The sequence below is a fragment of the Notolepis coatsorum genome (genome assembly GCF_963971535.1).
Source record: "Notolepis coatsorum genome assembly, contig: SUPER_10_unloc_2, whole genome shotgun sequence".
NCBI classification, from domain to species: domain Eukaryota; kingdom Metazoa; phylum Chordata; class Actinopteri; order Aulopiformes; family Paralepididae; genus Notolepis; species Notolepis coatsorum.
In genome coordinates, this window is record NW_028174871.1 from 1,255,532 (window position 1) to 1,276,784 (window position 21,253).

At 43.4% G+C, this 21,253-nt stretch overlaps 1 protein-coding gene across 1 annotated transcript; it reads right to left on the minus strand.

Moving 5' to 3' along the window:
• Positions 1-18: 18 nt before the first annotated feature.
• faap100 (FA core complex associated protein 100) lies at positions 19-21,121 on the minus strand. The gene is made up of 8 exons (XM_084338396.1): positions 20,809-21,121; positions 19,606-19,724; positions 15,930-16,963; positions 13,661-13,817; positions 6,365-7,340; positions 4,044-4,169; positions 2,901-2,990; positions 19-282 (listed from the first exon to the last, which is right to left on the minus strand). The coding sequence occupies exons 1-8, from the start codon at positions 20,977-20,979 to the stop codon at positions 148-150; spliced, it is 2,808 nt and encodes a 935-aa protein (XP_084194522.1). The 5' UTR covers positions 20,980-21,121; the 3' UTR covers positions 19-147.
• Between the last annotated feature and the right edge of the window lie 132 nt (positions 21,122-21,253).

The window sequence follows — 21,253 nt, forward strand, 5'->3', positions numbered from 1 at the left end:
ACAGATCGCCATTGCCAAGAACAAACAGTAGAGGGCGACATATAGCGGTTTATTATTCCTCCATCAGCAGCAGAGCAGAGTCGCTCGTCACAGTCCGGAGAGTGAGAGCGAAGGAATGCTGCTGCGTTGCTTGAAACGCTGTCGTCATCACAGGATGAGGAGAGGATTCTCCCTGAGCTGCCGGTAGACACTGAGGAGAGGCCGGGACACCTTGTCCCCAGACAGGCTTGTCCCCCCGGAGCCCTCTAGGACCCAGGACTGACGGAGCTGCTGCAACAGAGCCTGGTTGGAGAGGAGGAGGAAGAGGAAGGGTGAAGCTTTAGCATGTAAAGAAACATAAAAAGAGAAAATCCAGGTAAAACCATGCCTTAGTCAAGTCAAGTCAAGTCAAGAGTTTTAATTGTCACGGCATACAGGTATACAATGAAATGCGGCTGGTCTTGCCCGCGACGATGTGCAATACAGTGGTACAACATATAATAGAGTCCAATAAAATACAGTGGTACAACATATAATAGAATCCAATAAAAAACAACAGTGCAATAAACAGGTACATGGTGTGCCATCTCGGTATCTGTACATAGTATTTACAGAGCATATAGGACATGCTAGGTAGCTTTAGTAGTGCAATACACTGTTCCTGATGTTATACTAATTTAAGTGGCCTTTCCTCTGGCCATAAGTGTGCGTGTGTGCGGCATGAGTGTTAAAGTGGCTGCTAGTGTGTGAGCGTGCTCAGCGTGCGTGTCGTGTATGTGCTAGTGTGTGCTTGTGTGTGGATAGTTCAGTTTCTGTGTCTCTCAATGTTCATTGTTCAAGGCTCTGATGGCCTGGGGGAAGAAGCTTAGCCTAAGCCTCTCCGTCCTAGTAGCTGGGGTTCGCAGGCGTCTGCCTGACCTCAGCAGCTGGAACAGGCTGTTATTGGGGTGGTGGGGGTCTTTCATTATCCTGCAGGCTCTGGATTTGCACCTCTTGTTGTATAGAGCCTGCAGGGGAGGTAGCGCAATACCCGTGGTACGCTCGGCTGAGCGCACCACTCTCTGTAGGGCCTTCTTGTCCTGTGCCGTGCTGTTCCCATACCAGGCAGTGATGTTTCCGGTCAAGATGCTCTCTACAGCTCCTGAGTAGAAGGACTGGAGTATCTTCCCCGATACTCTGAACTTCCTTAACTGTCTCAGGTGGTAGAGGCGCTGCTTCACTTTCTTTACTACTGTGTCTATGTGTGTTGACCATGTCAGATCCTCTGAGATGTGGACCCCCAGGTACTTGAAGCTGCTCACCCTGTCCACGGTAGCCCCGTTAATCATCAGTGGTGTGTGTGTCTCCTGCTGTCCTCTCCTATAATCCACGATCAGCTCCTTGGTTTTACCAATGTTCAGGAGCAGGCTGTTGTCCTGGCACCAACGTTCCAGTACCTCAACCTCCTCTCGGTAGGCCTTCTCGTCGTTGTCCGAGATCAGCCCCACCACCACTGTGTCGTCTGCGAACTTCACTATGGAGTTGGAGCTGAACTTGGCCACACAATCGTGTGTGTAGAGTGAGTACAGCAGGGGGCTTAGAACACAGCCCTGGGGGGACCCGATGCTCAGGGTGATGGTGTTGGAGGTCTGACCCCCCACCCTGACCGCCTGGGGTCTTTCACTCAGAAAGACCAGTACCCAGGCGCTCAGAGCGGAGCTCAGACCCAGCTCGATCAGCTTGTCCACCAGTCTGGTGGGGACTATGGTGTTGAACGCTGAGCTGTAGTCAATGAACAACAGTCTCACATAGCCCCCCTTCTGACGGTCAAGGTGGGAGAGAGTGCTGTGCAGTACCTGGGAGACTGCGTCGTCAGTGGACCTGTTTGTCCTGTATGCAAATTGCATAGGGTCCATATCACTGGGGAGAGAGGCACAAATGTGGTCCTTGACCAGCCTCTCGAAACATTTCATGACCACAGAGGTGAGTGCCACCGGTCTGTAGTCATTTGGACATGTTGGGGAGGGTTTCTTCGGTACCGGGATGATGGTAGACATCTTGAAGCAGGCAGGGACTACTGACTCCGCCAGGGATTGATTAAATATGGCGGTGAACACCGGGGCAAGCTGGTTTGCACAGGACTTAAGTATGCGTCCTGTTATACCATCTGGGCCCGCAGCCTTCCTGGTGTTCACCTGCATAAATGCTCTTCTCACACTGTGTTCCGACAACGAGAGAGCGCCCCCGCCCCCCCGCGGTTGCCCCCCCCCCCCTCCACAACAGCCGGTGTGCCAGTGACGTCACTAGCCAGAGGGCTAGCGGCGACACTGTCTACACCGAACCGAGCGTAGAAGGAATGGATCTATATGGCTTATACTACCCCTATATTGATTGATTGAAGTTTTTTTCAAATATGCAACACAACAAACAAACAAACAAACATCAAGTACAGCTATTGCCTTAAGCCGTTCAAATAATAAATGTATATAAAAAAATAACAAAGAACAAACAAAAAAGTCAATTTTTTTTTTGTCATTTACATATTTGAAAAGGAGTGGGAAGAAGCATACACTTATTTAATCCCACGCCTTTTTACTCATCAGAACATAACATACTATATCTATGGTCCTAAAACTAAAAACACCTTTTCCACCGATGTTCTGATTCCTGAACTTTATGAATTGGCTTGGAACCGTTCCAATCCATTACTTTGACTGTACACAGTATAGATAGATTTTTTTTTAGGTCGTTCGTTTGAGGTCACTGGACAAAAAGAAAAAAAAATCCCAATTAAAGCAGAATCCATTTTTCTCCATTAGAGAGATCCAATTAAAATGCTCCTAGGTGCCAAGAAATACAGACAACAAGCAATCGAGTGGCTTTGCTTTGATTTCTGGCACGGCATAGGGATGTGAAGGCCTGGTTGGCAGTGGGCGTGTTACCTCAGCACGTTGCAGTGCCAGCCTCAAGCCCAGGCCCCGGAGCCTCACGGTGGGTTCGGCCGGGCCCCCAGGAGCCCTCTGGACCAGAGTCTGTCAGGAAATAGTAAAAAAAAAAAGGTAAGTGGCTGCATTTATATAGCAGCTTTTATCCAAAGCGCTTTACAATTTGTTCCTCACATTTGACCCATTCACTCACACACTGATGGCAGAGGTAGGGGTGGACGGTATAAACGGTATACGGTATAAACGGTATGGATTTTGACTATACCTTCATACCTTGTGACCGGTAGACTAGAGCAGCTAGTCACAGCAGTAGCAATGGCGTTAACGTTACTTGACGATTCACTCCACGTCTGCAGTGGTCGTTGCATAGTGTTTAATTGTACTGAGTTTTTCTCCACTTGCTCACGGACCTTGTCGTATAGTTTGGGCATTTCAATTTGGCTGAGAGGAGACTTGCTTTAGCGCAGCAACGGGCTAACGTTAGCCATTTTAAGATAAATTAATATACCGCGATATATACCGTTACCGTCTATGCTTCAAATTATACCGTGATATACATTTTAGACCATACCGTCCAGCCCTAATGCCAGGTGCCAACCTGCTCATCGGGAGCAGTTAGGGGTTAAGTGTCTCGCTCAAGAGGACACTTCGACACGCTGCCCGGGAGGAGCTGGAATAGAAAACCGGGAACCTCCGGATTACCAGACGACTGCTCTACCTCCCGAGCCACTGTCGCGCCCCACAGGAGACACAACAGGAGATACAAGGGCTGTTCAAGTGTCCTTCAAAGTTATTTGACTGTAGTTGCACTGAGCAATGGAAGCAGAGAACGTTATTTGTTATTTTATTGCAGTTTTCTTGTGATAACGACTTATTATTTGTATGAAAAACTCTATGATTGTATTGTTTCCATGTGGCAAATAAAACTCTGAATCTGAATCTGAAAAAGATCAGTTCTGAGCATGTAGCCTTTAAACTTGCCTGTAAGGAGAGTGAGTGATTGTGTGTGTGTGTGTGTGTGTGTGTGTGTGTGTGTGTGTGTGTGTGGTGTGTGTGTGGTGTGTGTGTGGTGTGTGTGTGTGTGTGTGTGTGTGTGTGTGTGTGTGTGTGTGTGTGTGTGTATGTGCATACGGTAAGTACCTGGACACGGCTTAACACGGCGTGGTGCAGTCCACACACAGCAGCCAGGGAGGAGCTCTCCACCTCCACCTCCACCGCAGCCAGGGTCTCCTCCCTCTCCTCCACACTCACCTCTCCCACAGTCACCTGGAGGACACCACCACACGACACTGCCTTACCGTCTCGAAACTCTCTACTGTCACTATGACAACTAGGGGGGGTAACGACTATTAACGACGATTAATCGAAATGCATCGATTCTAATGTGACGATTCAACTGCATCGATTTGAAAATGTTAGAATCGATTATAATCGAAATTAATCAAAATATTTCTTTTTGTGTATTGTTTTTATTGACCTATAGTCCATTCATGCCGAGTGAATCAGTTCCCCCAGCCACATTTGTGTATTAAAAGATTTTGTGGGAATGAACTGATCGAAAATTAATCGAATCGAATCGTCGTCAAATGAAGAGATTTCATGATGCATTGAATCGTTGCCTGAATAATCGGTGTGAGGTCGCATCGTTACACCCCCAATGACAACGTTTTGTTTTTTTTGCAGTGAAAGGTTGGGGCCAGCTTAGAAACAGACGCATCAATGTCTGATGTGTGATTACTCAGTCCTCTCTTCCACTGTGTGCGTGCGTGTTTTCGTGTTCAACGTTAAACTATTGTTTACATTTAGTCATTTAGCTGAACGCTTTTATCCAAAGTGACTTACAAGTTCTGTACGACAAGTCATCAGGAAGGGTACAACTCTTACAGCTGAGTAACAATGTTCATCAAACAGTGTTGAAACTTGAGTGGTGCAGTGTTGAGTGCATAGTAGGGATGCTCGATATTGGCTTTTTTACTGATACCGATATACCGATATTGTCCAACTCTTAATTTCCTATATCGATATCAACCGATATAAACCGATACCGATATATGCAGGGTTTCCCCCCCCAAAAAACGGAATTATTTCAGGTCATTAACATTACATATCTTTTGTCGTGTAATTAACACAACATTATGCATACTTTGACAATAAATAAAATAATAATTTGTTCTTACTTGCTTGCCTGGGTAAATAAAGGTAAAATAAATGTAAAAAAAAAAAAAAAAGATTTAACAGTTACCGATATTTTCCGATATCACATTTTTATGCCAATATCGACCGATAATATCGGTAGGCCGATAATATCGGACATCCCTAGTGTATAGTAGTAGAGACATATTAGTATATATTATGCAACCGTATAGACTGTACTTAATGTTTGTTGCTGGAAATTACAGCAAATTACTTTCTTTATTGCAATTTTCTTGCCTTAGCCCCCTTCTGGACCAGCCCTAGTAGCGACTCAGCCTCTTCTTGTTTGTAAGTCATGGGGAAAGTCCTGGACACGGACGCAATGCATAGAGTAATACGACCTCCGCGATACAATATTGATTCTGATAGTGGTCCCTGGGAACACCGTTTGACTATGAATGGGCTGAAATTAGGCGAATTTGAATGAAATTCAAATATTAATGATGAAATGTACACGTTGACAAATACCTGATTAAGATACTATTAGTAGCAACCAAGAAAGCATTGACTAAACTGTGGTACAGTCAGTAGAAGCACCGACGAAGGAACAATGGACAGAGATAGTAGGGGGGATACAGGAAATGGAGAGAATCACACACATATGCTGAGGCTACAAGATGAGAAATTTGGGGAGAAATCAAAATGGGAGAAATATAGGAAAAAAAGAAACGACATCACAGAAGAATGAAAAGGAAACAAAGAAAATAAATTGAAATGTAAATAAACTTACTTTTATTTACTATTATGTCTTATTTTTTTTACTTGGTTTAGATGTTATTTTCTTATAATTTTGTCTGTCAATTGTAATGTTGTTGATGTTGATGTTTGTAGATCGAAAAGTTTGCAAATAAAAATGTAAGTAAAAATAAAAATAAAAATGTACACGTTATCGTCACATCACATCAAAGCGGGTATCAAATGTGTGTTGTATTTGCAAATAATGAGTAATAGCCATTAAGCATTGGGCCGTGCTTTGCAACTTTGCAGGCACATTTTCCCCCAATTCACAAAGAGGGACGAGAACCAGTGATGCTTTTTCAGGTCATCTAATATCAATAATGTTTAAAAATAATAATAATAATAATAATAATAATAATAATAATAATAATAATAATAATAATAATAATAATAATAATAATAATAATAATAATAATAATAATAATAATAATAATAATAATAATAATAATAATAATAATAATAATAAATAAATCAAATGAAATTTGAATAAATTGACATTTATTCTAACAGCTATAATATCTACCACCTACCTCTTTAGCGGTTAGCTTGACTCTATGCCCCCCCGGACCGCGAGCTCGGACCGCTGCTCTGCCCTGAGCTGGCCCCTCCCCCGGGAGCTCCTTCTCCGCTCCCCCAGGACCCCCGTGGGATAACAGCCAATCCAGAACAGAGACACACAGGCTTGATGAACCAGCCACCTTTGACCCCTGGGGGTCCACCACACCCGAGGCCCCCGACAACAACAGTGCGGCGCTCAGCAGCTCCGATGACACCCTCACGCGTGCAGAATACAGCTCTCCCTCGGTCCTCGAAGAAGAAGAAGAAGCACCCCCCCTTCCGATCCTTCGGAACCTCTGGGTGCTCAAAAAGGCCCGGACGGGATCCGTGACGACGGCGACGTCGTCGTCTGCGGAGTTAGACCAGACAGTCTCGTGGGAGGAGCTTGCGGTTCCGCCCCCAACAACAAGCAGAAGAGCATCCAACCAATCCACCGTCAGCGTGTCGATGGGGAAACTGACGATCGGATCCCCGTCGTTGGCCACTACTAGGCCGCCGCCCAGCTCCGCCTCCTCTCCCAGCAGGCTCCTTAGTGAGAGGATAAGTGAGCATCTCACCGTCACGGGGAAGGACGTGGTGTCGTCACCTGCGGGGGGCGCCAGAGGCAACGACGCTTCAAACGTCTGCCCCGGTCGGAGGTCGCGAAAGGGGAACGAGAAGGTCCTAGAGGAGGAGGAGGTCTCTCCCCCAGACAGGGGGAACACCGCCACGCTGAACGCCCATCCCCGTTCTAGAACATAAGGACTGGAATTGTCCAGGACACACGTCAGGTTCAACGAGTCCCTCTGTAGCAGCCGGCTCCACTTGGCCACGGCGCGACATCCGATTGGCTTCTCCTGCTCTCCGCCATTCTGATTGGCTAGCAGGAGACAGCTGATGTTGAGCACCTGATTCAGGCGTCTGAGGACTTGGTTTTTGGACTGGATGGTGCTTCTCAACACCGATGCTCTGGGGGGGGGGGGGAAGCAAACGAAAGCACAGAATAAGGGTCAACACTAACAGTCGAGTCGATCCCGCTGACGAAGAACCAAACAAGTTCTCAGGTGAACAATGTTTTCATTCAAACCTAATTATATAAAGATGGTAAGTCGGAGAGGCATGTAAAATGGACTGCATGTACATGTATAGTTAAAGATGGTAGAGGTCGAGCACTTTTGGGACTCAAGTCACATGACACATGACTCCAGTCGCAAATTTGAGGACTTGGGACTTGTGCTCGACTAACGTTGATAAAATACTCGACTTTGACTTGGGATTCATGACTCGAGACTAGGGATGTCCGATATTATCGGCCTACCGATATTATCGGCCGATATTGGCATAAAAATGTGATATTGGAAAATATCGTTATTGTTTTGTTTTTTTTTACATTTATTTAACCTTTATTTACCCAGGCAAGCAAGTAAGAACAAATTATTGTTTTATTTATTGTCAAAGTATGCATAATGTTGTGTTAATTACACGACAAGAGATATTTTTTCTCTATTTCAGATCCCCATTAGTCACTGCCTCAGCAGCGACTATTCTTCCTGGGGTCTGGATCCAAACATATACAATTAAACAAGAAGAATCAATAAAACACCTAAAAACAAAACAAATATCAATAAAACACCAATAAAATATACAAACAATTATAGAACATTAAACCAATCAAAATCAGACATACAAACAAATATGTATGCCAAATTTTCTAAAATAGAACAATAACAAATATCAATAAAACAACAAATATCAATAAAACAACAAACGAAGACATCTCAGAGAAAACTAAAACGTGCTCAAAAACAGCACAACATTCCATACACTAATACTCAAATACTCCTCATAACCACTAGACAAAGACATTCCAAATCAACACATAACCCAACACAAGAACCCATTCATTAGACACAGATTAGACCCAACCAAAATCAATCTCTTTCTGCATTACAGCCACTCTTAGTCTCCTCTTGAATCCCACCTTACTGGTAATTGAAACCAAATATTGAGGAGTATGTAATGTTAATTACCTGAAATTATTCCGTTTTTTGGGTGGGGGGGGGGGCCTGCATATATCGGTATCGGTTGATATCGGTTGATATCGGGAATCGGAAATTAAGGGTTGGACAATATCGGTATCGGTAAAAAAGCCAATATCGAGCATCCCTACTCGAGACTCTACGTTGACTTGGGACGACTCGAAAGGACTTGACAGTTTCTATTGAGCTACATAGCCTATTTGCATTTTTCTAAATATTGAGTATGAACTCATTTACCATTTTGAAACATGATCGAGTCAATCAATCAATCAAATCAAATCAAATCAATCAATGACCTTTAGTGCAGGACCTATAGAAAACAATGCACACAGGGTGGAGCTGAAAGCACCTTGAAAGGATTCTCCCGTTCCCGTGTTGACTTTCTCTCAAGCCTCTTGTATCACCAGAGCGTTTCCGATTCAGACGAGACTGGCTTGTGAATGGACAGCTTTTCAAGACAGAGCTTCATCACTAACTAGGGGTGGGAATCGCCAGAGACCTCACGATTCGATACTATCGCGATACTTGCGTCACGATACGATAGTATCGCGATACTAAATATATCGCGATACGCTGAGTATTGCAAAATAAATTATAGATTTTTTTATCAAATTTAATTTATTACCTTTTTTCAACTGCAAAGTAAAACTTTTTCAACATGTTTTATCTAATAAAATAAAGTTCAGTCTGTTCATCTCACTTCAATCATTTTTATTGCAGAACATGGTATTTTCTCAAGCAGACAGATGTAAACAGATGTCATATTCCAACTTAACTGAATGCACATGTGTGTGTGTGGACTACTGTACTATTACAGGTATTGAAATGAACAATGCAACTTCCGTATACATTTTTTTTAAATAAAATTATGAATAATTAAATATCGATACTTGGCGTCCCTGTATCGATACAGTATCGCCACGCAAAGTATCGCGATACTACTACGTATCGATTTTTTTCCCCACCCCTATCACTAACTGCTGCTAATTCTACTGTAACAAATAACAACATTGGTGGTAAGAGGAATACCAAAATATACCGCTTTTTCCCCCCCCCCGATTAAACGATGTGTGACATAACAAAAGCAAAACTGTGTGAACAAAAGATTGCTATTCATGCTGGAGGAAATTATATCTGCAAGGCAACAGAAACACTGAAACAGTGCTAGAAAAGCTAGGCTCCCCAGGATGCTGACGCACACATCAATGGTCCTCTCCAAAGTCAATGTAACTCAACCACAGCTCTCTCTCTCTCTCTCTCTCTCTCTCTCTCTCTGTGACAAATGCAATGCTGTGAGATCAGGCAAACAGGATTTTTCTTTGAAAAATGTCAAGTGTTCTAAATTTAGATATATTAGTCAATTACACAATCAAATAGTACACAAAGAAATGTCAAGTTGTACAATCAACCCCCTCGATCATTACGTGCGGTGTGACCGTGTTACGAAATGACTCATCCTCTTCTGTACTCAACTTTGCATCAACACTCCCAACTTACTACTTTACATGATTAGGTTTTACAACACTGTTCATCTGAAAACATCAAACAGACTTATAGGGTTCTTCTTCATCTGTGGAAGTCAATGATCCAGCCCACCCACTACAGTGTGCAGAAGAGACAGAATCATCTCTCTCTCTCACAGCAGCATATTAAATTAAAGGGGACATTCATTCAAACCTTTATTTATTCTCGAAAAGGACAATTGAGGTCACCCTCGTTTTCAATGTCGTCGAGACTTTACAGACATTTCAATGCATACATTTTTTTTTACAATATAATAAATAAATATGAATATCTATCTATAATATAGCACTTTTCACACATGGACCCGACGTGATAGAAAATAGGTTTTGCCTAGTGTGGCAGTAAACATAGATATTCCATGTTCAGATTATCAAGGTCTAAGTTAAATCTATACTGAAAGTACTGTCATCCTCCACCAAACTAATCTGAAATCTGTACCGATAATTATTTTCACAACATGACTTTGAGAGTATCGATAAGTATTGGTATCGATAAGCAGTATCCAGGGCCGCCTCAGGGGGTGTGCGAGCAGTGCGGTCGCACAGGGCCTCGCGGGAAGGGGGGCCTCGCCCAAAAAAAAAAAAAAAAAAAAAAAAAAAATTATTATTATTTTTTTTTTATTTTTTTGCGAGGCCCCCCTTCCCGCGAGGCCCTTTTTCATCACAGACCTAAAATCTAGTTTTGCTTATATGCTTATATATTTCACATTAGACACGTTTGTAGAATGTGTCTGACTTCCTGCCTCTGCGGCTCTGCAGACTGCAGTTTTCCGGTTTCTGCGGATTTGCTGCTCTACAGATTTTAGGATAGTGTTTCCGGCCCGTCCGCCGACCGCCGTAATACCAAATAGAAGAAGAAGACACACGAGGTAGATAATTCAGCGCTATTCAGAGGAGCGAGGCGAGTGGATGTCTTTTCAAAAGAAGGAGAAGAGAACTTGTGAGCAGATAAATCTGTTAGGCAGCTTTAAGTACTCGAAGAAGAAGAAGAAGAAATTACACCGTGGGCCAAGAAAGTCTCCTTCCAACTTTACCATTGGCGCCGCGTTGATACTGCGTTATGGTGAGTCAACCTATGATTATATTCCCGCCGTGGACCTGACCTATCTCTCTTTCTCTCTCTCTGGAGCCAAACTGGTCGACTAGCTAATATAGTACTACTAGTAGCTAACGGTGTGTGCCTGGTGAGAGCACCTGGCTGTATGTAGCCGCATAGCTTGCAGAACGCAGAAGCAAGCTATGCGGCTACATACAGCCAGGTGCCTGATTGAGCTAACTGTTAGCCAGTTAGCTGTTTAGCGTCAGCTGGGAACGTTCGTTTGATGCTATCAGTTAGCCTTGAGAATAGCAGGCCCTGGCACTCTGACTACGACATCATCTTTGACAGAAGATGTAGTCGGGCCTGCACCATGACAAGGCTCTGGCCATAGCTTATTTGTCCCGACAGCGAGAAGCCTTTCGTCAACGTGGAGACCTGTGTTGCGGCCTTTCGCCCTGCGTTCCTCGTGCAGGTAAGATTAATGAAAATGTCATGACATTACCCCACTCTTCCTTCCTTCCCCTCCCGAATGTTTTGTTAATAACGATGTTTTTTTCCAGGCAAAACATATGCTACTTCACAACATTTGGAGATACGACATGTGCTGTGTGTGAATGGTCGTTTGTGTAGCTTGGGTAGCGTTGGGCCGTTGGCCAAAGCTGTGTGTGGCCTGGTGTCACAGTACCTGGCTAGCCTATTTAGCTGATGTCGGCCATTGGCTCCTTGCTGCTTTGGTTTCTCTGGTATAGACCCTCTTCTTGTTGGATTTAAGTGTTGATCTTTGTCTTTTTGGATCTCTCATACATGCTCTAGTCTCTCTCTAACACACACACACATGACAAACACACATGTTCTCTCTCTCTCTCTCTCTCTTTCTAACACACACAGTCTGCCTATGGCGGCCTTTCTCGATGGCTAGGCTGTGCTCAAGGATCTTCAGTCACAGTGCTCAGGTATTCTGCCACTGTGTACTCTCTGTTTAGGGCCAAATAGCATTTCAATTTCTTTCCAATGTGTCTCTCTCTCTCTCTCTCTCTCTCTCTCTCTCTCTCTCTCTCTCTCTCTCTCTCTTGGATTTAAGTGTTGATCTTTGTCCTTTTGAATCTCTCATACATGCTCTAGTCTCTCTCTAACACACACACACATGACAAACACACATGTTCTCTCTCTCTCTCTCTCTCTTTCTAACACACACAGTCTGCCTATGGCCATGGGCGGAGTTTATGGGGGTTCAGGGGGTGAAATTGCCTTTTTTTTTTTTTTTTTTTTTTTTTTAATCAAGATTATTTTTATTTTAATAAAATTATAATAATTGTGAGAAACAAATCTGAATTCTATTATGTTTTGTTTTACAATACATTCATTTTATAGTAGTAATCATGTCACATTATAAGGCGAACCTTCTGTAGTGTGGCAGTGAAAGGGTTAACGGCAACGCGCGGCCAGCAGCAGCAGCAGCAGCGCGATACAAAGCCACTTATTCTGAGATGATAATTAATGTATCTGGATAACCAATGCACGAATTTTGTCGAGGCAGGTAGCGTTATTTCGGGAAAATTGATATCTATAGCCTGGTATATTTTTCGTCCACGAAAAATGGAGGCTGTAATAATTATTATTGCTCGAGAGTCTCTATGAATAATAATAATTAGAGCCTAAGTCAGTTAAAAATGATCCCCCGTAGTGCTGTGTGTGTGAGTGTGTGTGTGTGCTGCTGTACTACCTAAATAAAATAAAAAATTAGGGGTTAGGGCATTGTAAAAACGCTAAAATAATAAAATAAAGGTCAAAAAAAATCGATGGGTATAGTTAGGGCATTGTAAAAACGCTAAAATAATAAAATAAAGGTCAAAAAAAATCGATGGGTATAGTTCGCCAAGCAGTCGCACCCCCTGGCGTCAAGTTCAAACTCCGCCTATGCCTATGGCGGCCTTTCTCGATGGCTAGGCTGTGCTCAAGGATCTTCAGTCACAGTGCTCAGGTATTCTGCCACTGTGTACTCTCTGTTTAGGGCCAAATAGCATTTCAATTTCTTTCCAATGTGTCTCTCTCTCTCTCTCTCTGTACACTGTATATTGACTGTAGAACGGGAGCTCTCTCTCGCTCTCTCTTTTGCTATATGTTGACTGTATCATGCCCCGCCTCTGGCAGCGCTATTATTTAAGAATATGTTGACTGTATAAAAAAAAAATATATATATATATATATATATATATATATTTTTTTTTTTTAACCTTTTGGGGGGGGGGGGGGGGGGCCTCGCGTTAAATCTCGCACAGGGCCTCGCATTTCTCCCAGGCGGCCCTGGCAGTATCAATAGTGATATTGGTATTGATAAAATACTAACAATTATCCATCCCTAGTTGTAGTAACTAACTAACAGATGTAGTTTTCTCATGACATGGCTGCCATTGTACCCCTTACTCTCTTGTTGTAAACTATTCTTTCATGGTGACGTGACTTGTGACTTGTTTGGGGCGTTTAGCAGTGACTCAAGTCTAAAACACTGTTGACTCTGGACTTGCTTAAGACTGGATGGTTAAGACTTAAAACTTGCACGTGTGTAACTTACTCCTCCTCCCGCCTCAGCCTTTTTGGTGATGCATCGCATTTCACAATCCAACCGATTCTCTCCGATTTGGCTTTGTATTGCCTTCACAACAATCGAGAGACAATCACGTCGCATACCTGTCGCACACGTCTCCGATGGCAGCGAGCACGTCCCTGATCCTCTGGCTCACTCCTGACGAAGGCAGGCGGGGTGCTCCTCTCTCCTCCCTCCACCGGGGGAGCCGGATCCTCTGGAGCCTCCCTCTGGAAGACAGCCCGACCAGCTGCACTGTGCCTGATCGATCGGGGACGCGCGTTGATTGATTGATTGATTGATTGAACATTGTATTAACAGATTGCAGAATGGGTACAATACAGTACGGCTCAATACACACAATCGTTAAGGGGATGCAGACCAGAGAAAGACTTTCGTCTTGTTTACATCAGGGTCCCCCATTTTCAATTAATCATGACATTATATGACATACAGATATACAGTACTGTTACATCTAGACATTTATGACATACCAGATCTACAAATACGCGTTACGCCAAGGAAGCAAACATAGAAGGTTTTAGTCTCAATAATGGGTTTAGGGTTCAATATACAGTCACCTGCAGATCGATACGGGTAGAAAGAAAACACAGGGGCACACGATATTCTACAAATGCCTACATTTACATTAGCATTTTGTCATTTAGCTGAACGCTTTCATCCAAAGCGACTTACAAGTTTTGTACGACAAGTCAGCAGGAAGGAAGGGCACAACTCTATCAGCTGAGTAACAATGTTCATCAGTGTTCAGACTTGAGTTCTACAGTGTTTCTATAGTGTATGTAGTTAGAATATTATATATTAGTATATTAGGAAGAGGACAGTAAGAAGGTTAGTATTTTTTTTTTAATACATTTTTTATTGCACCCCTGTGGTTTCATTTCTTATTTTATTTGTATCTATTCTGTGGCTCTTGTTTACCTTTTCCTATGCGTTTGTCATATGCATTACTAGGGATGGGAATTGATAAGATTTTATCGATACGATTCCATTGTTGATTCTGCTTATCGATCCGATTCTTTATCGATTCCCTTATTGATTCCCGATACATTTATAATTTAAATAAATAAATTGGAAATGCAACAGAAAACTAAGCTGGTTAGAATAACAACATGCAACTTGACATTGCTGATTGCCATTTATCATTTATTGTTGAGCCCCCATGTCAGAAAAATACAAAAACTGTAAAAAAAAAAATTAACGATACACTTAAATAAAATTATGTATTTGAGAACTAATTTAATCTATTGAACTGTAGTTGCATTCAACAGGTCGTTGTTGCAAAAGAGAATTTGTTAGCAATAACCTACCTGTATAAATAAAGGCCAGCTCAGTGTTCTCTCTCTGTCTCTCTCTCTCTCTGCAATGAGCGTGGCTATTTAGCTAGCTAGCGGCTAACGTTACTTTACCATGTAAATGAATGACTAGGATGCAAAGCACTTTCAGTTTTCACTGCACACACAACGGTCGCAATATCGAGCCTGTTAGGTTTCCCTAGTCAAGGAATCAAATAGTCTGCTATGGCTGCATGCATGCGTGGCGCTAACGTTATTGTTTTTAAATGCGCAACTGTCGGAAAAACATGGCATCGATAAGAGGAATCGATAAGTCACACGGAGGCATGCGATTCCAGGAACCGGACAATTAGGAACCGGTTCCCAATCGATTCCGATTCTCGATTCCCATCCCTATGCATTACCCTGTGGTTCTGGTGACAATGTAATTTCCCCTCAGGGACAATAAATTATATCTTTTTTTTGCACTACCTATCTTTGTGAAAGTGGCTTCTCAGCTCTGGTCCAGCTGAAGACAAAGCAGAGGAACAGATTGGACATTGAGCATGACCTCAGAGTTGCTTTGTCTACCATCACCCCAGACTTTGAGACTCTTGTCAGGAGCAAACAACATCCCCAGTTATCCCATTAGTTCCCTGGGATGTTAAGCTCAGAAGTCTGCTAAGAAGGATATATTATTTATTATTATTATTCTTTTATTTCATTGTGTTTTTAGCCCTAGTTGCACTTTTGTTGCAACCCCAGTTATACCATTAGTTCCCCCAAACTTACTGTAGGTCTGTTATGTTAAGCTAAGAAGTCTGCTAAGAAGCATATTATTATTTTATTTCATTGGGTTTTTAGCCCTAGTTGCACTTTTGTTGCACTTTTTTTGTGTTTATTTCATGTTTTTAACAGTGCATGAAAGATTGTGTATTACTGCAAAAAAGTGAAATAAATCATAGTGGTTCAACGATTTGGGTCGCGACTTAATGACTAAGGAAAATGTTGGGTCCCGAGGCTAGACCAGTTGAGAACCACTGGACTAGTGAACACCAAGCAGCATGAGTCTAGTCACCTGTAGTGTTGTGGTGTGAGGCTCCAGCCAGGGCCACGACTCTGCAAACATTCAGACTGGTGGGGCTCTGGAGGACCCCCCCCCCACCTTGCCTCTCTGCATGCCCAGCGTCCTCACTCCGTCCTGGGCCTGCTTTCTCTAGCGATCCCCCCGCCCCTCCTGCTAGATCCAGAGCCAGGAGGTCCGAGCCGGTGCTGTAGTAGAGACGGCGCCGGTCCACACAGCCACACACCACCGGTCCCGGGACACACCCCTCGGTGAAACGAGCCACCTTGGCGCCGGCCCCTCCTCCTCCTCCTTCCGGTCCCCCCCCCTCGGCGGCGGCGGTCCTGACCAGAAGCACCCTCCCCCGTTGACCGACTGCCACCAAACACAGAGGAGAGAGGCCGCCTCCTCCCGAACCCGTTTCCCCGGCGACGTCGGATGTTCCACAGAACACGATCGGCTCCTCCAGGCTGTGTAGGACCCGGGCCCCGAGAGCCGGGAGCCGCAGGGGGAAGAAGCACAGGCGCCCGTCGGGCAGGCCGCACAAGATCACGGGTGACTTGGCGAGGGCCGCGTCGAGCCCAAAGAGGAGCTTGAAGAGGAGCGGCTCGAGGAGGACGTGACCGGCGTCTCCTCGACTGGGTGCTTCTTCCGGTGCGGGTGACGAGGAGGCGGAGGATGGTGGAGGAGGAGCTGGCGCCGCATCGCTAGAATACACACAAACCAGCACAGACCTCCTTCCTGGTGCTCTGTTTTGGTTTCCCTCCAGGTCATCGCCGTCGTCCCCCTGACCTGCGGACACCGTCGGTAGACTAAACGCCGTGATCTTCTCATGACTGCTGCTGCGGGCTGCTGTCGGCGGCGGCTGCGGGGGGGAGGCGGGTGTCGTGTTGTAGAGAGTGAACCACCAGGCGGCACCTCGCCGGGATAACGTCAGGAGGGTAGAGCCCACGAGGAGGACAGAAGTCACGCCTTCCTCTCCGACGGCCAGCCGATCGGATGAGACTTTCAGCACGGCCGGGTCAGTGGATTGGCTAGAGAGAGGAACCCTGTTGTGAGGAGGAGAGAGGTGGGAAATGACGGGCAGTCACTGTCAATCGATCGATTGATTGATTGAAAACTTTATTACCAGATTGCAGAATGGGTACAGTAACAATACAGTACAGCTCAATACACACAATTGTTAAGGGGATGCAGACCAGAGAAAGACTTTCGTCTTGTTTACATCAGGATCCCCCATTTTCAATTCATCAGGACATATATGACATACAGATAGACAGTACTGCTACATCTATACATTTATGACATACCAGATTTGCAAATACAGTCCAGAAAAGAGAGTATATACATTTGACGTAAAAACTGTACATTGGAGGAGGTTGGGTAGGTGGGGTGGGGTTGGTTGGATGGGGGGGGGGGCGGCGTAGGAGGGGTGGGTGGGGAACACTGTACAGCTGTACAAGCAAAACTGTACATTGGAATATTGACAAAACCATACTTGGTCATTTACTGTACATTTGATTAGACACTGACACTGCCAATCAACTAGATTAGATTAGATTCAAATGTATTGTCATTATACAGCACAAAGTGCAATAGTAATATATACAATGTACAGGTGATTCAACTGGGTATAAAATATACAAATTTGTACTACTGAGTAGTATAGTGCTAATCAGATGTATATACAGAGTTGTTGTATTATTATGTATATTAGTGATACAGGTGTAAAGATACTATGGTAGTAAGTCATACTGGCCAACAGCGTAACTAGTAAGAGTAGGTAAGGGATATGTAGATATAGTATCTACAGATATGTAAAAATAGGATTATATGCAGGTATGTACAGACAGATGTGGATAGATATATACAGTAAGAATAAATATATATATATATTTCAGGACTCCCTGGAAGAAGAGATCTTGTATCTCAATGGGACATTCCTGGATAAATAAAGGATAAATAAAAATATACGGTATAGACAGTACAGCATTATTGTACATGCCATCATACAGTTATATGGGTTATATGCAGGTGTATAAATAGGTATATAAAATAATTATATGCAGGTATATCCAGACAGATATGGATATATTATATGCCGTAAATGTAGATATATAAATGTATATATATACGGTATGTACAAGTGGTTGGTTTCCAAATGTAGAGTGCACTACAAATTGAATGTATTATTTTTTTTTTTTTTTTTGCATTTTTACAGCTTTTATTGGCCATGCAGGACCGACAGAGGAGAGGGCGAACGGGAGGAGAGGTGGGGAGGACATGCAACAAATAACGACAAGAGCTGGGATCGAACCCGGGTCGGCCGTGTAGGTGCGCGAGGCACTATGTATGGTATGCGCCACGAGGGCGCCCCATTATTATTTATTTTTGTATCCACTTTTTCTCCTGTTTTTCTCAGATTTTTTCTCCCATCCCAATTTCGTCATTTAGGCCAATTCCAAAGCACCTCAAAGGCACTAAAAACAAGATTACAAACATCACAAAACAAACTGGTCAGACTACTGCTTGGCCTTACTCCTAGAACCCACCTCACCCCTGCCCACTTTGACAACCTAGAATGGCTTAGAGTAGACGACAGAGTACAGCGACTTGCAATGGGCCTGGTCTACAAGATACACTACACCACTAAAGGTACCCATGTACATGTTGAAATACTTCCCAAAGGTCAGTGAATACCACGACCACAACACCAGAGGGAGTTCCACAAATCATGTTCAACCCAGATTCGGCTCAAACAAGGGACTAAACATGTTTAGCAATTATGCCACATCAATGTGGAACGCCCTACCCACAGCCGTAAAAGAATGTGAATCCCTACCCACCTTCAAAACCGCTCTCAAAGAGCACCTACGGGGGGCTGCAATTCAAAACTGGCCCCTGTAAATGTCCAAACCCCCAACCCCATCCAATGTACAGTCTCTTCCGCCTCAAATGTATATACTCTCTTTTAGAAACTCTGTCTCTTATACAGTACTGTATATTTGGATATCTTCTATGTCATAAATGTCTGGATGTAGCAGTACTGTTTATCTGTATGTCGTGTGTGTCATAAATGTTATGATGAATTGAAAATGGGGGACCCTGATGTAAACAAGACGAAAGTCTTTCTCTGGTCTGCATCCCCTTAACAATTGTGTGTATTGAGCCATACTGTATTGTACCCATTCTGCAATCTTTGCAGGTAGGAATGTCCGATATTATCGGCCTACCGATATTATCGGCCGATATCGGCATTAAAATGTGATATCGGAAAATATCGGTATCTGTTTTCAATTTTTTTTTTTTTACATTTCTATAGAAATTATGTCCGATATTATCTGCCGATATCGGCATTAAAATGTGATATCGGTTGATATCGGTGTCGGAAATTAAGAGTTGGACAATATCAGTATAGGTAAAAAAGCCAATATCGAGCATCCCTAGTTGCAGGTTAAAGTGCCTTGCTCAAAGGCACTTCAGTGGTTGGTTGGTTGGTTAGTCGACTGCTGGTCTGGGGAATTGAACCGGCGACCTTTCCGGCCATAAGCCTGCTTCTCTAAGCTTTAGGCCACCCTGGCACTACCCGGGATTCATTTAGCAACTAATCATTTACTCAGATACATGTTTGCACCCTAGTGTATGTGTCTGTGAGTGGGTGTGAGTGTGTTACAGTCACTCCAGTTCATACCTAGACAGCAGGGAAGGCAGATTGAAGCTGAACACTCCAGTCCCACAGGCTGCATAGAGGAGCTGCTTGTCCTGACTATGAACCAAGTCACCCACAGGGCCTGGGAACTGGAGAACAGTCTGCAACAAAAAAGGAAAAGCGAGAGACTATAGCGATTAGCGTGTATGTTTATCTTACAGGAACTCACTACACACAATTGTTGGCCGTCTGTCTATCCGACAGCGATTCTTCAAGTTCAAGTTGTTTTATTTGTCACATTATATAAAGTACATGTACATTACAGTGAAATGCTTGGTTCCACAATGTGCTTCATGCAGTAAAAAAGTTAAAAGAATAAAGTCCAAACACTATACAGAATATACAATATACAAACTAAAGTACAAAATGCAAATGAGGTACAAAATGCAAACTTATTTTTTTTTATGCAAAAATGAGGTATGGATGTACAAGCATTAAAGATTCTTAATAATAGCATGAAACAACACACTGCAGCACCCACTCTCCACACTTTAGATCACACAAACACACTTTATATTTATTGATAAAGGATTTGCACTACAACTCGTACACCTACTGTAAATTGTACCTAAATTGCACCTCATCCCATTTCTGCCTTGCACTATATAGTATTGTATATTAGTACACTGCACAGTATTGTATATTATATGGTAACTCAGTTACGTCTATTCTGCATCGAACATTGTACATATGTCTATACTGAACACTGTGACCTAATTTTTTTACTTCTAATTTACATGCTATACTATGTTATTTTATTTCATACTTATCTTGTCTTGCACAGTCTCTGGAGCGTAACAGTAAGAAGCATTTTGTATAAAAGTATTCTGTACTTCTGTATGACAACTATTAAAGAAACTTGAAACTTGAAACTATACTACTCTCTTTTCTAGACTCTTTTTGTATCACAAACAGTACTGTATTTGCAAATCTGGTATGTCATAAATGTATAGATGTAGCAGTACTGTCTATCTGTATGTAATTATGTTATGATGAATTGAAAATGGGGGACCCTGATGTAAACAAGACGGAAGTCTTTCTCTGGTCTGCATCCCCTTAACAATTGTGTGTATTGAGCTGTACTGTACCCATTCTGCAATCTGTTAATAAAGTTTTCAATCAATCAGCATGCTAAATGTAAATCAAAATGTTACGATCCATCTCTCTTATTAAAAGGAAACTTGCCTTGAGTTTTCCATCTTCACTGTTGAAGAGGTGGACCTCGTCGCTCCCTGCAGCGCAGAGCACCACGTCTGTCCCCATGGTGCTGCACAGCATCACTTTAGCCCTGTGTTGTGGTGTTGATGGAGGACAGCCAAACTCTGCCAAAGTCTCAACAACACACCTCCCCTCCATAACAGAACCGAGGCACTGCACACAACAACAAGACGGGAGGAAACGGACAATACCCACATGCACGGACCGTTGGGGTTGGGGGTATGTGTTCTTTTATAATCAAAATAGTCAGACAAAGTTGTACATTTGGACGACTACTGGTTGTTTACGCACACTGGCATTAACGTACAGGCACACGGGTCAGTCACCGGTGCACTTCCGCGTTACATGGAGGGATAGACCACTGCACTTCCGCGTTACATGGAGATGGTGGGGTTCAAAATACCGGAAGTGT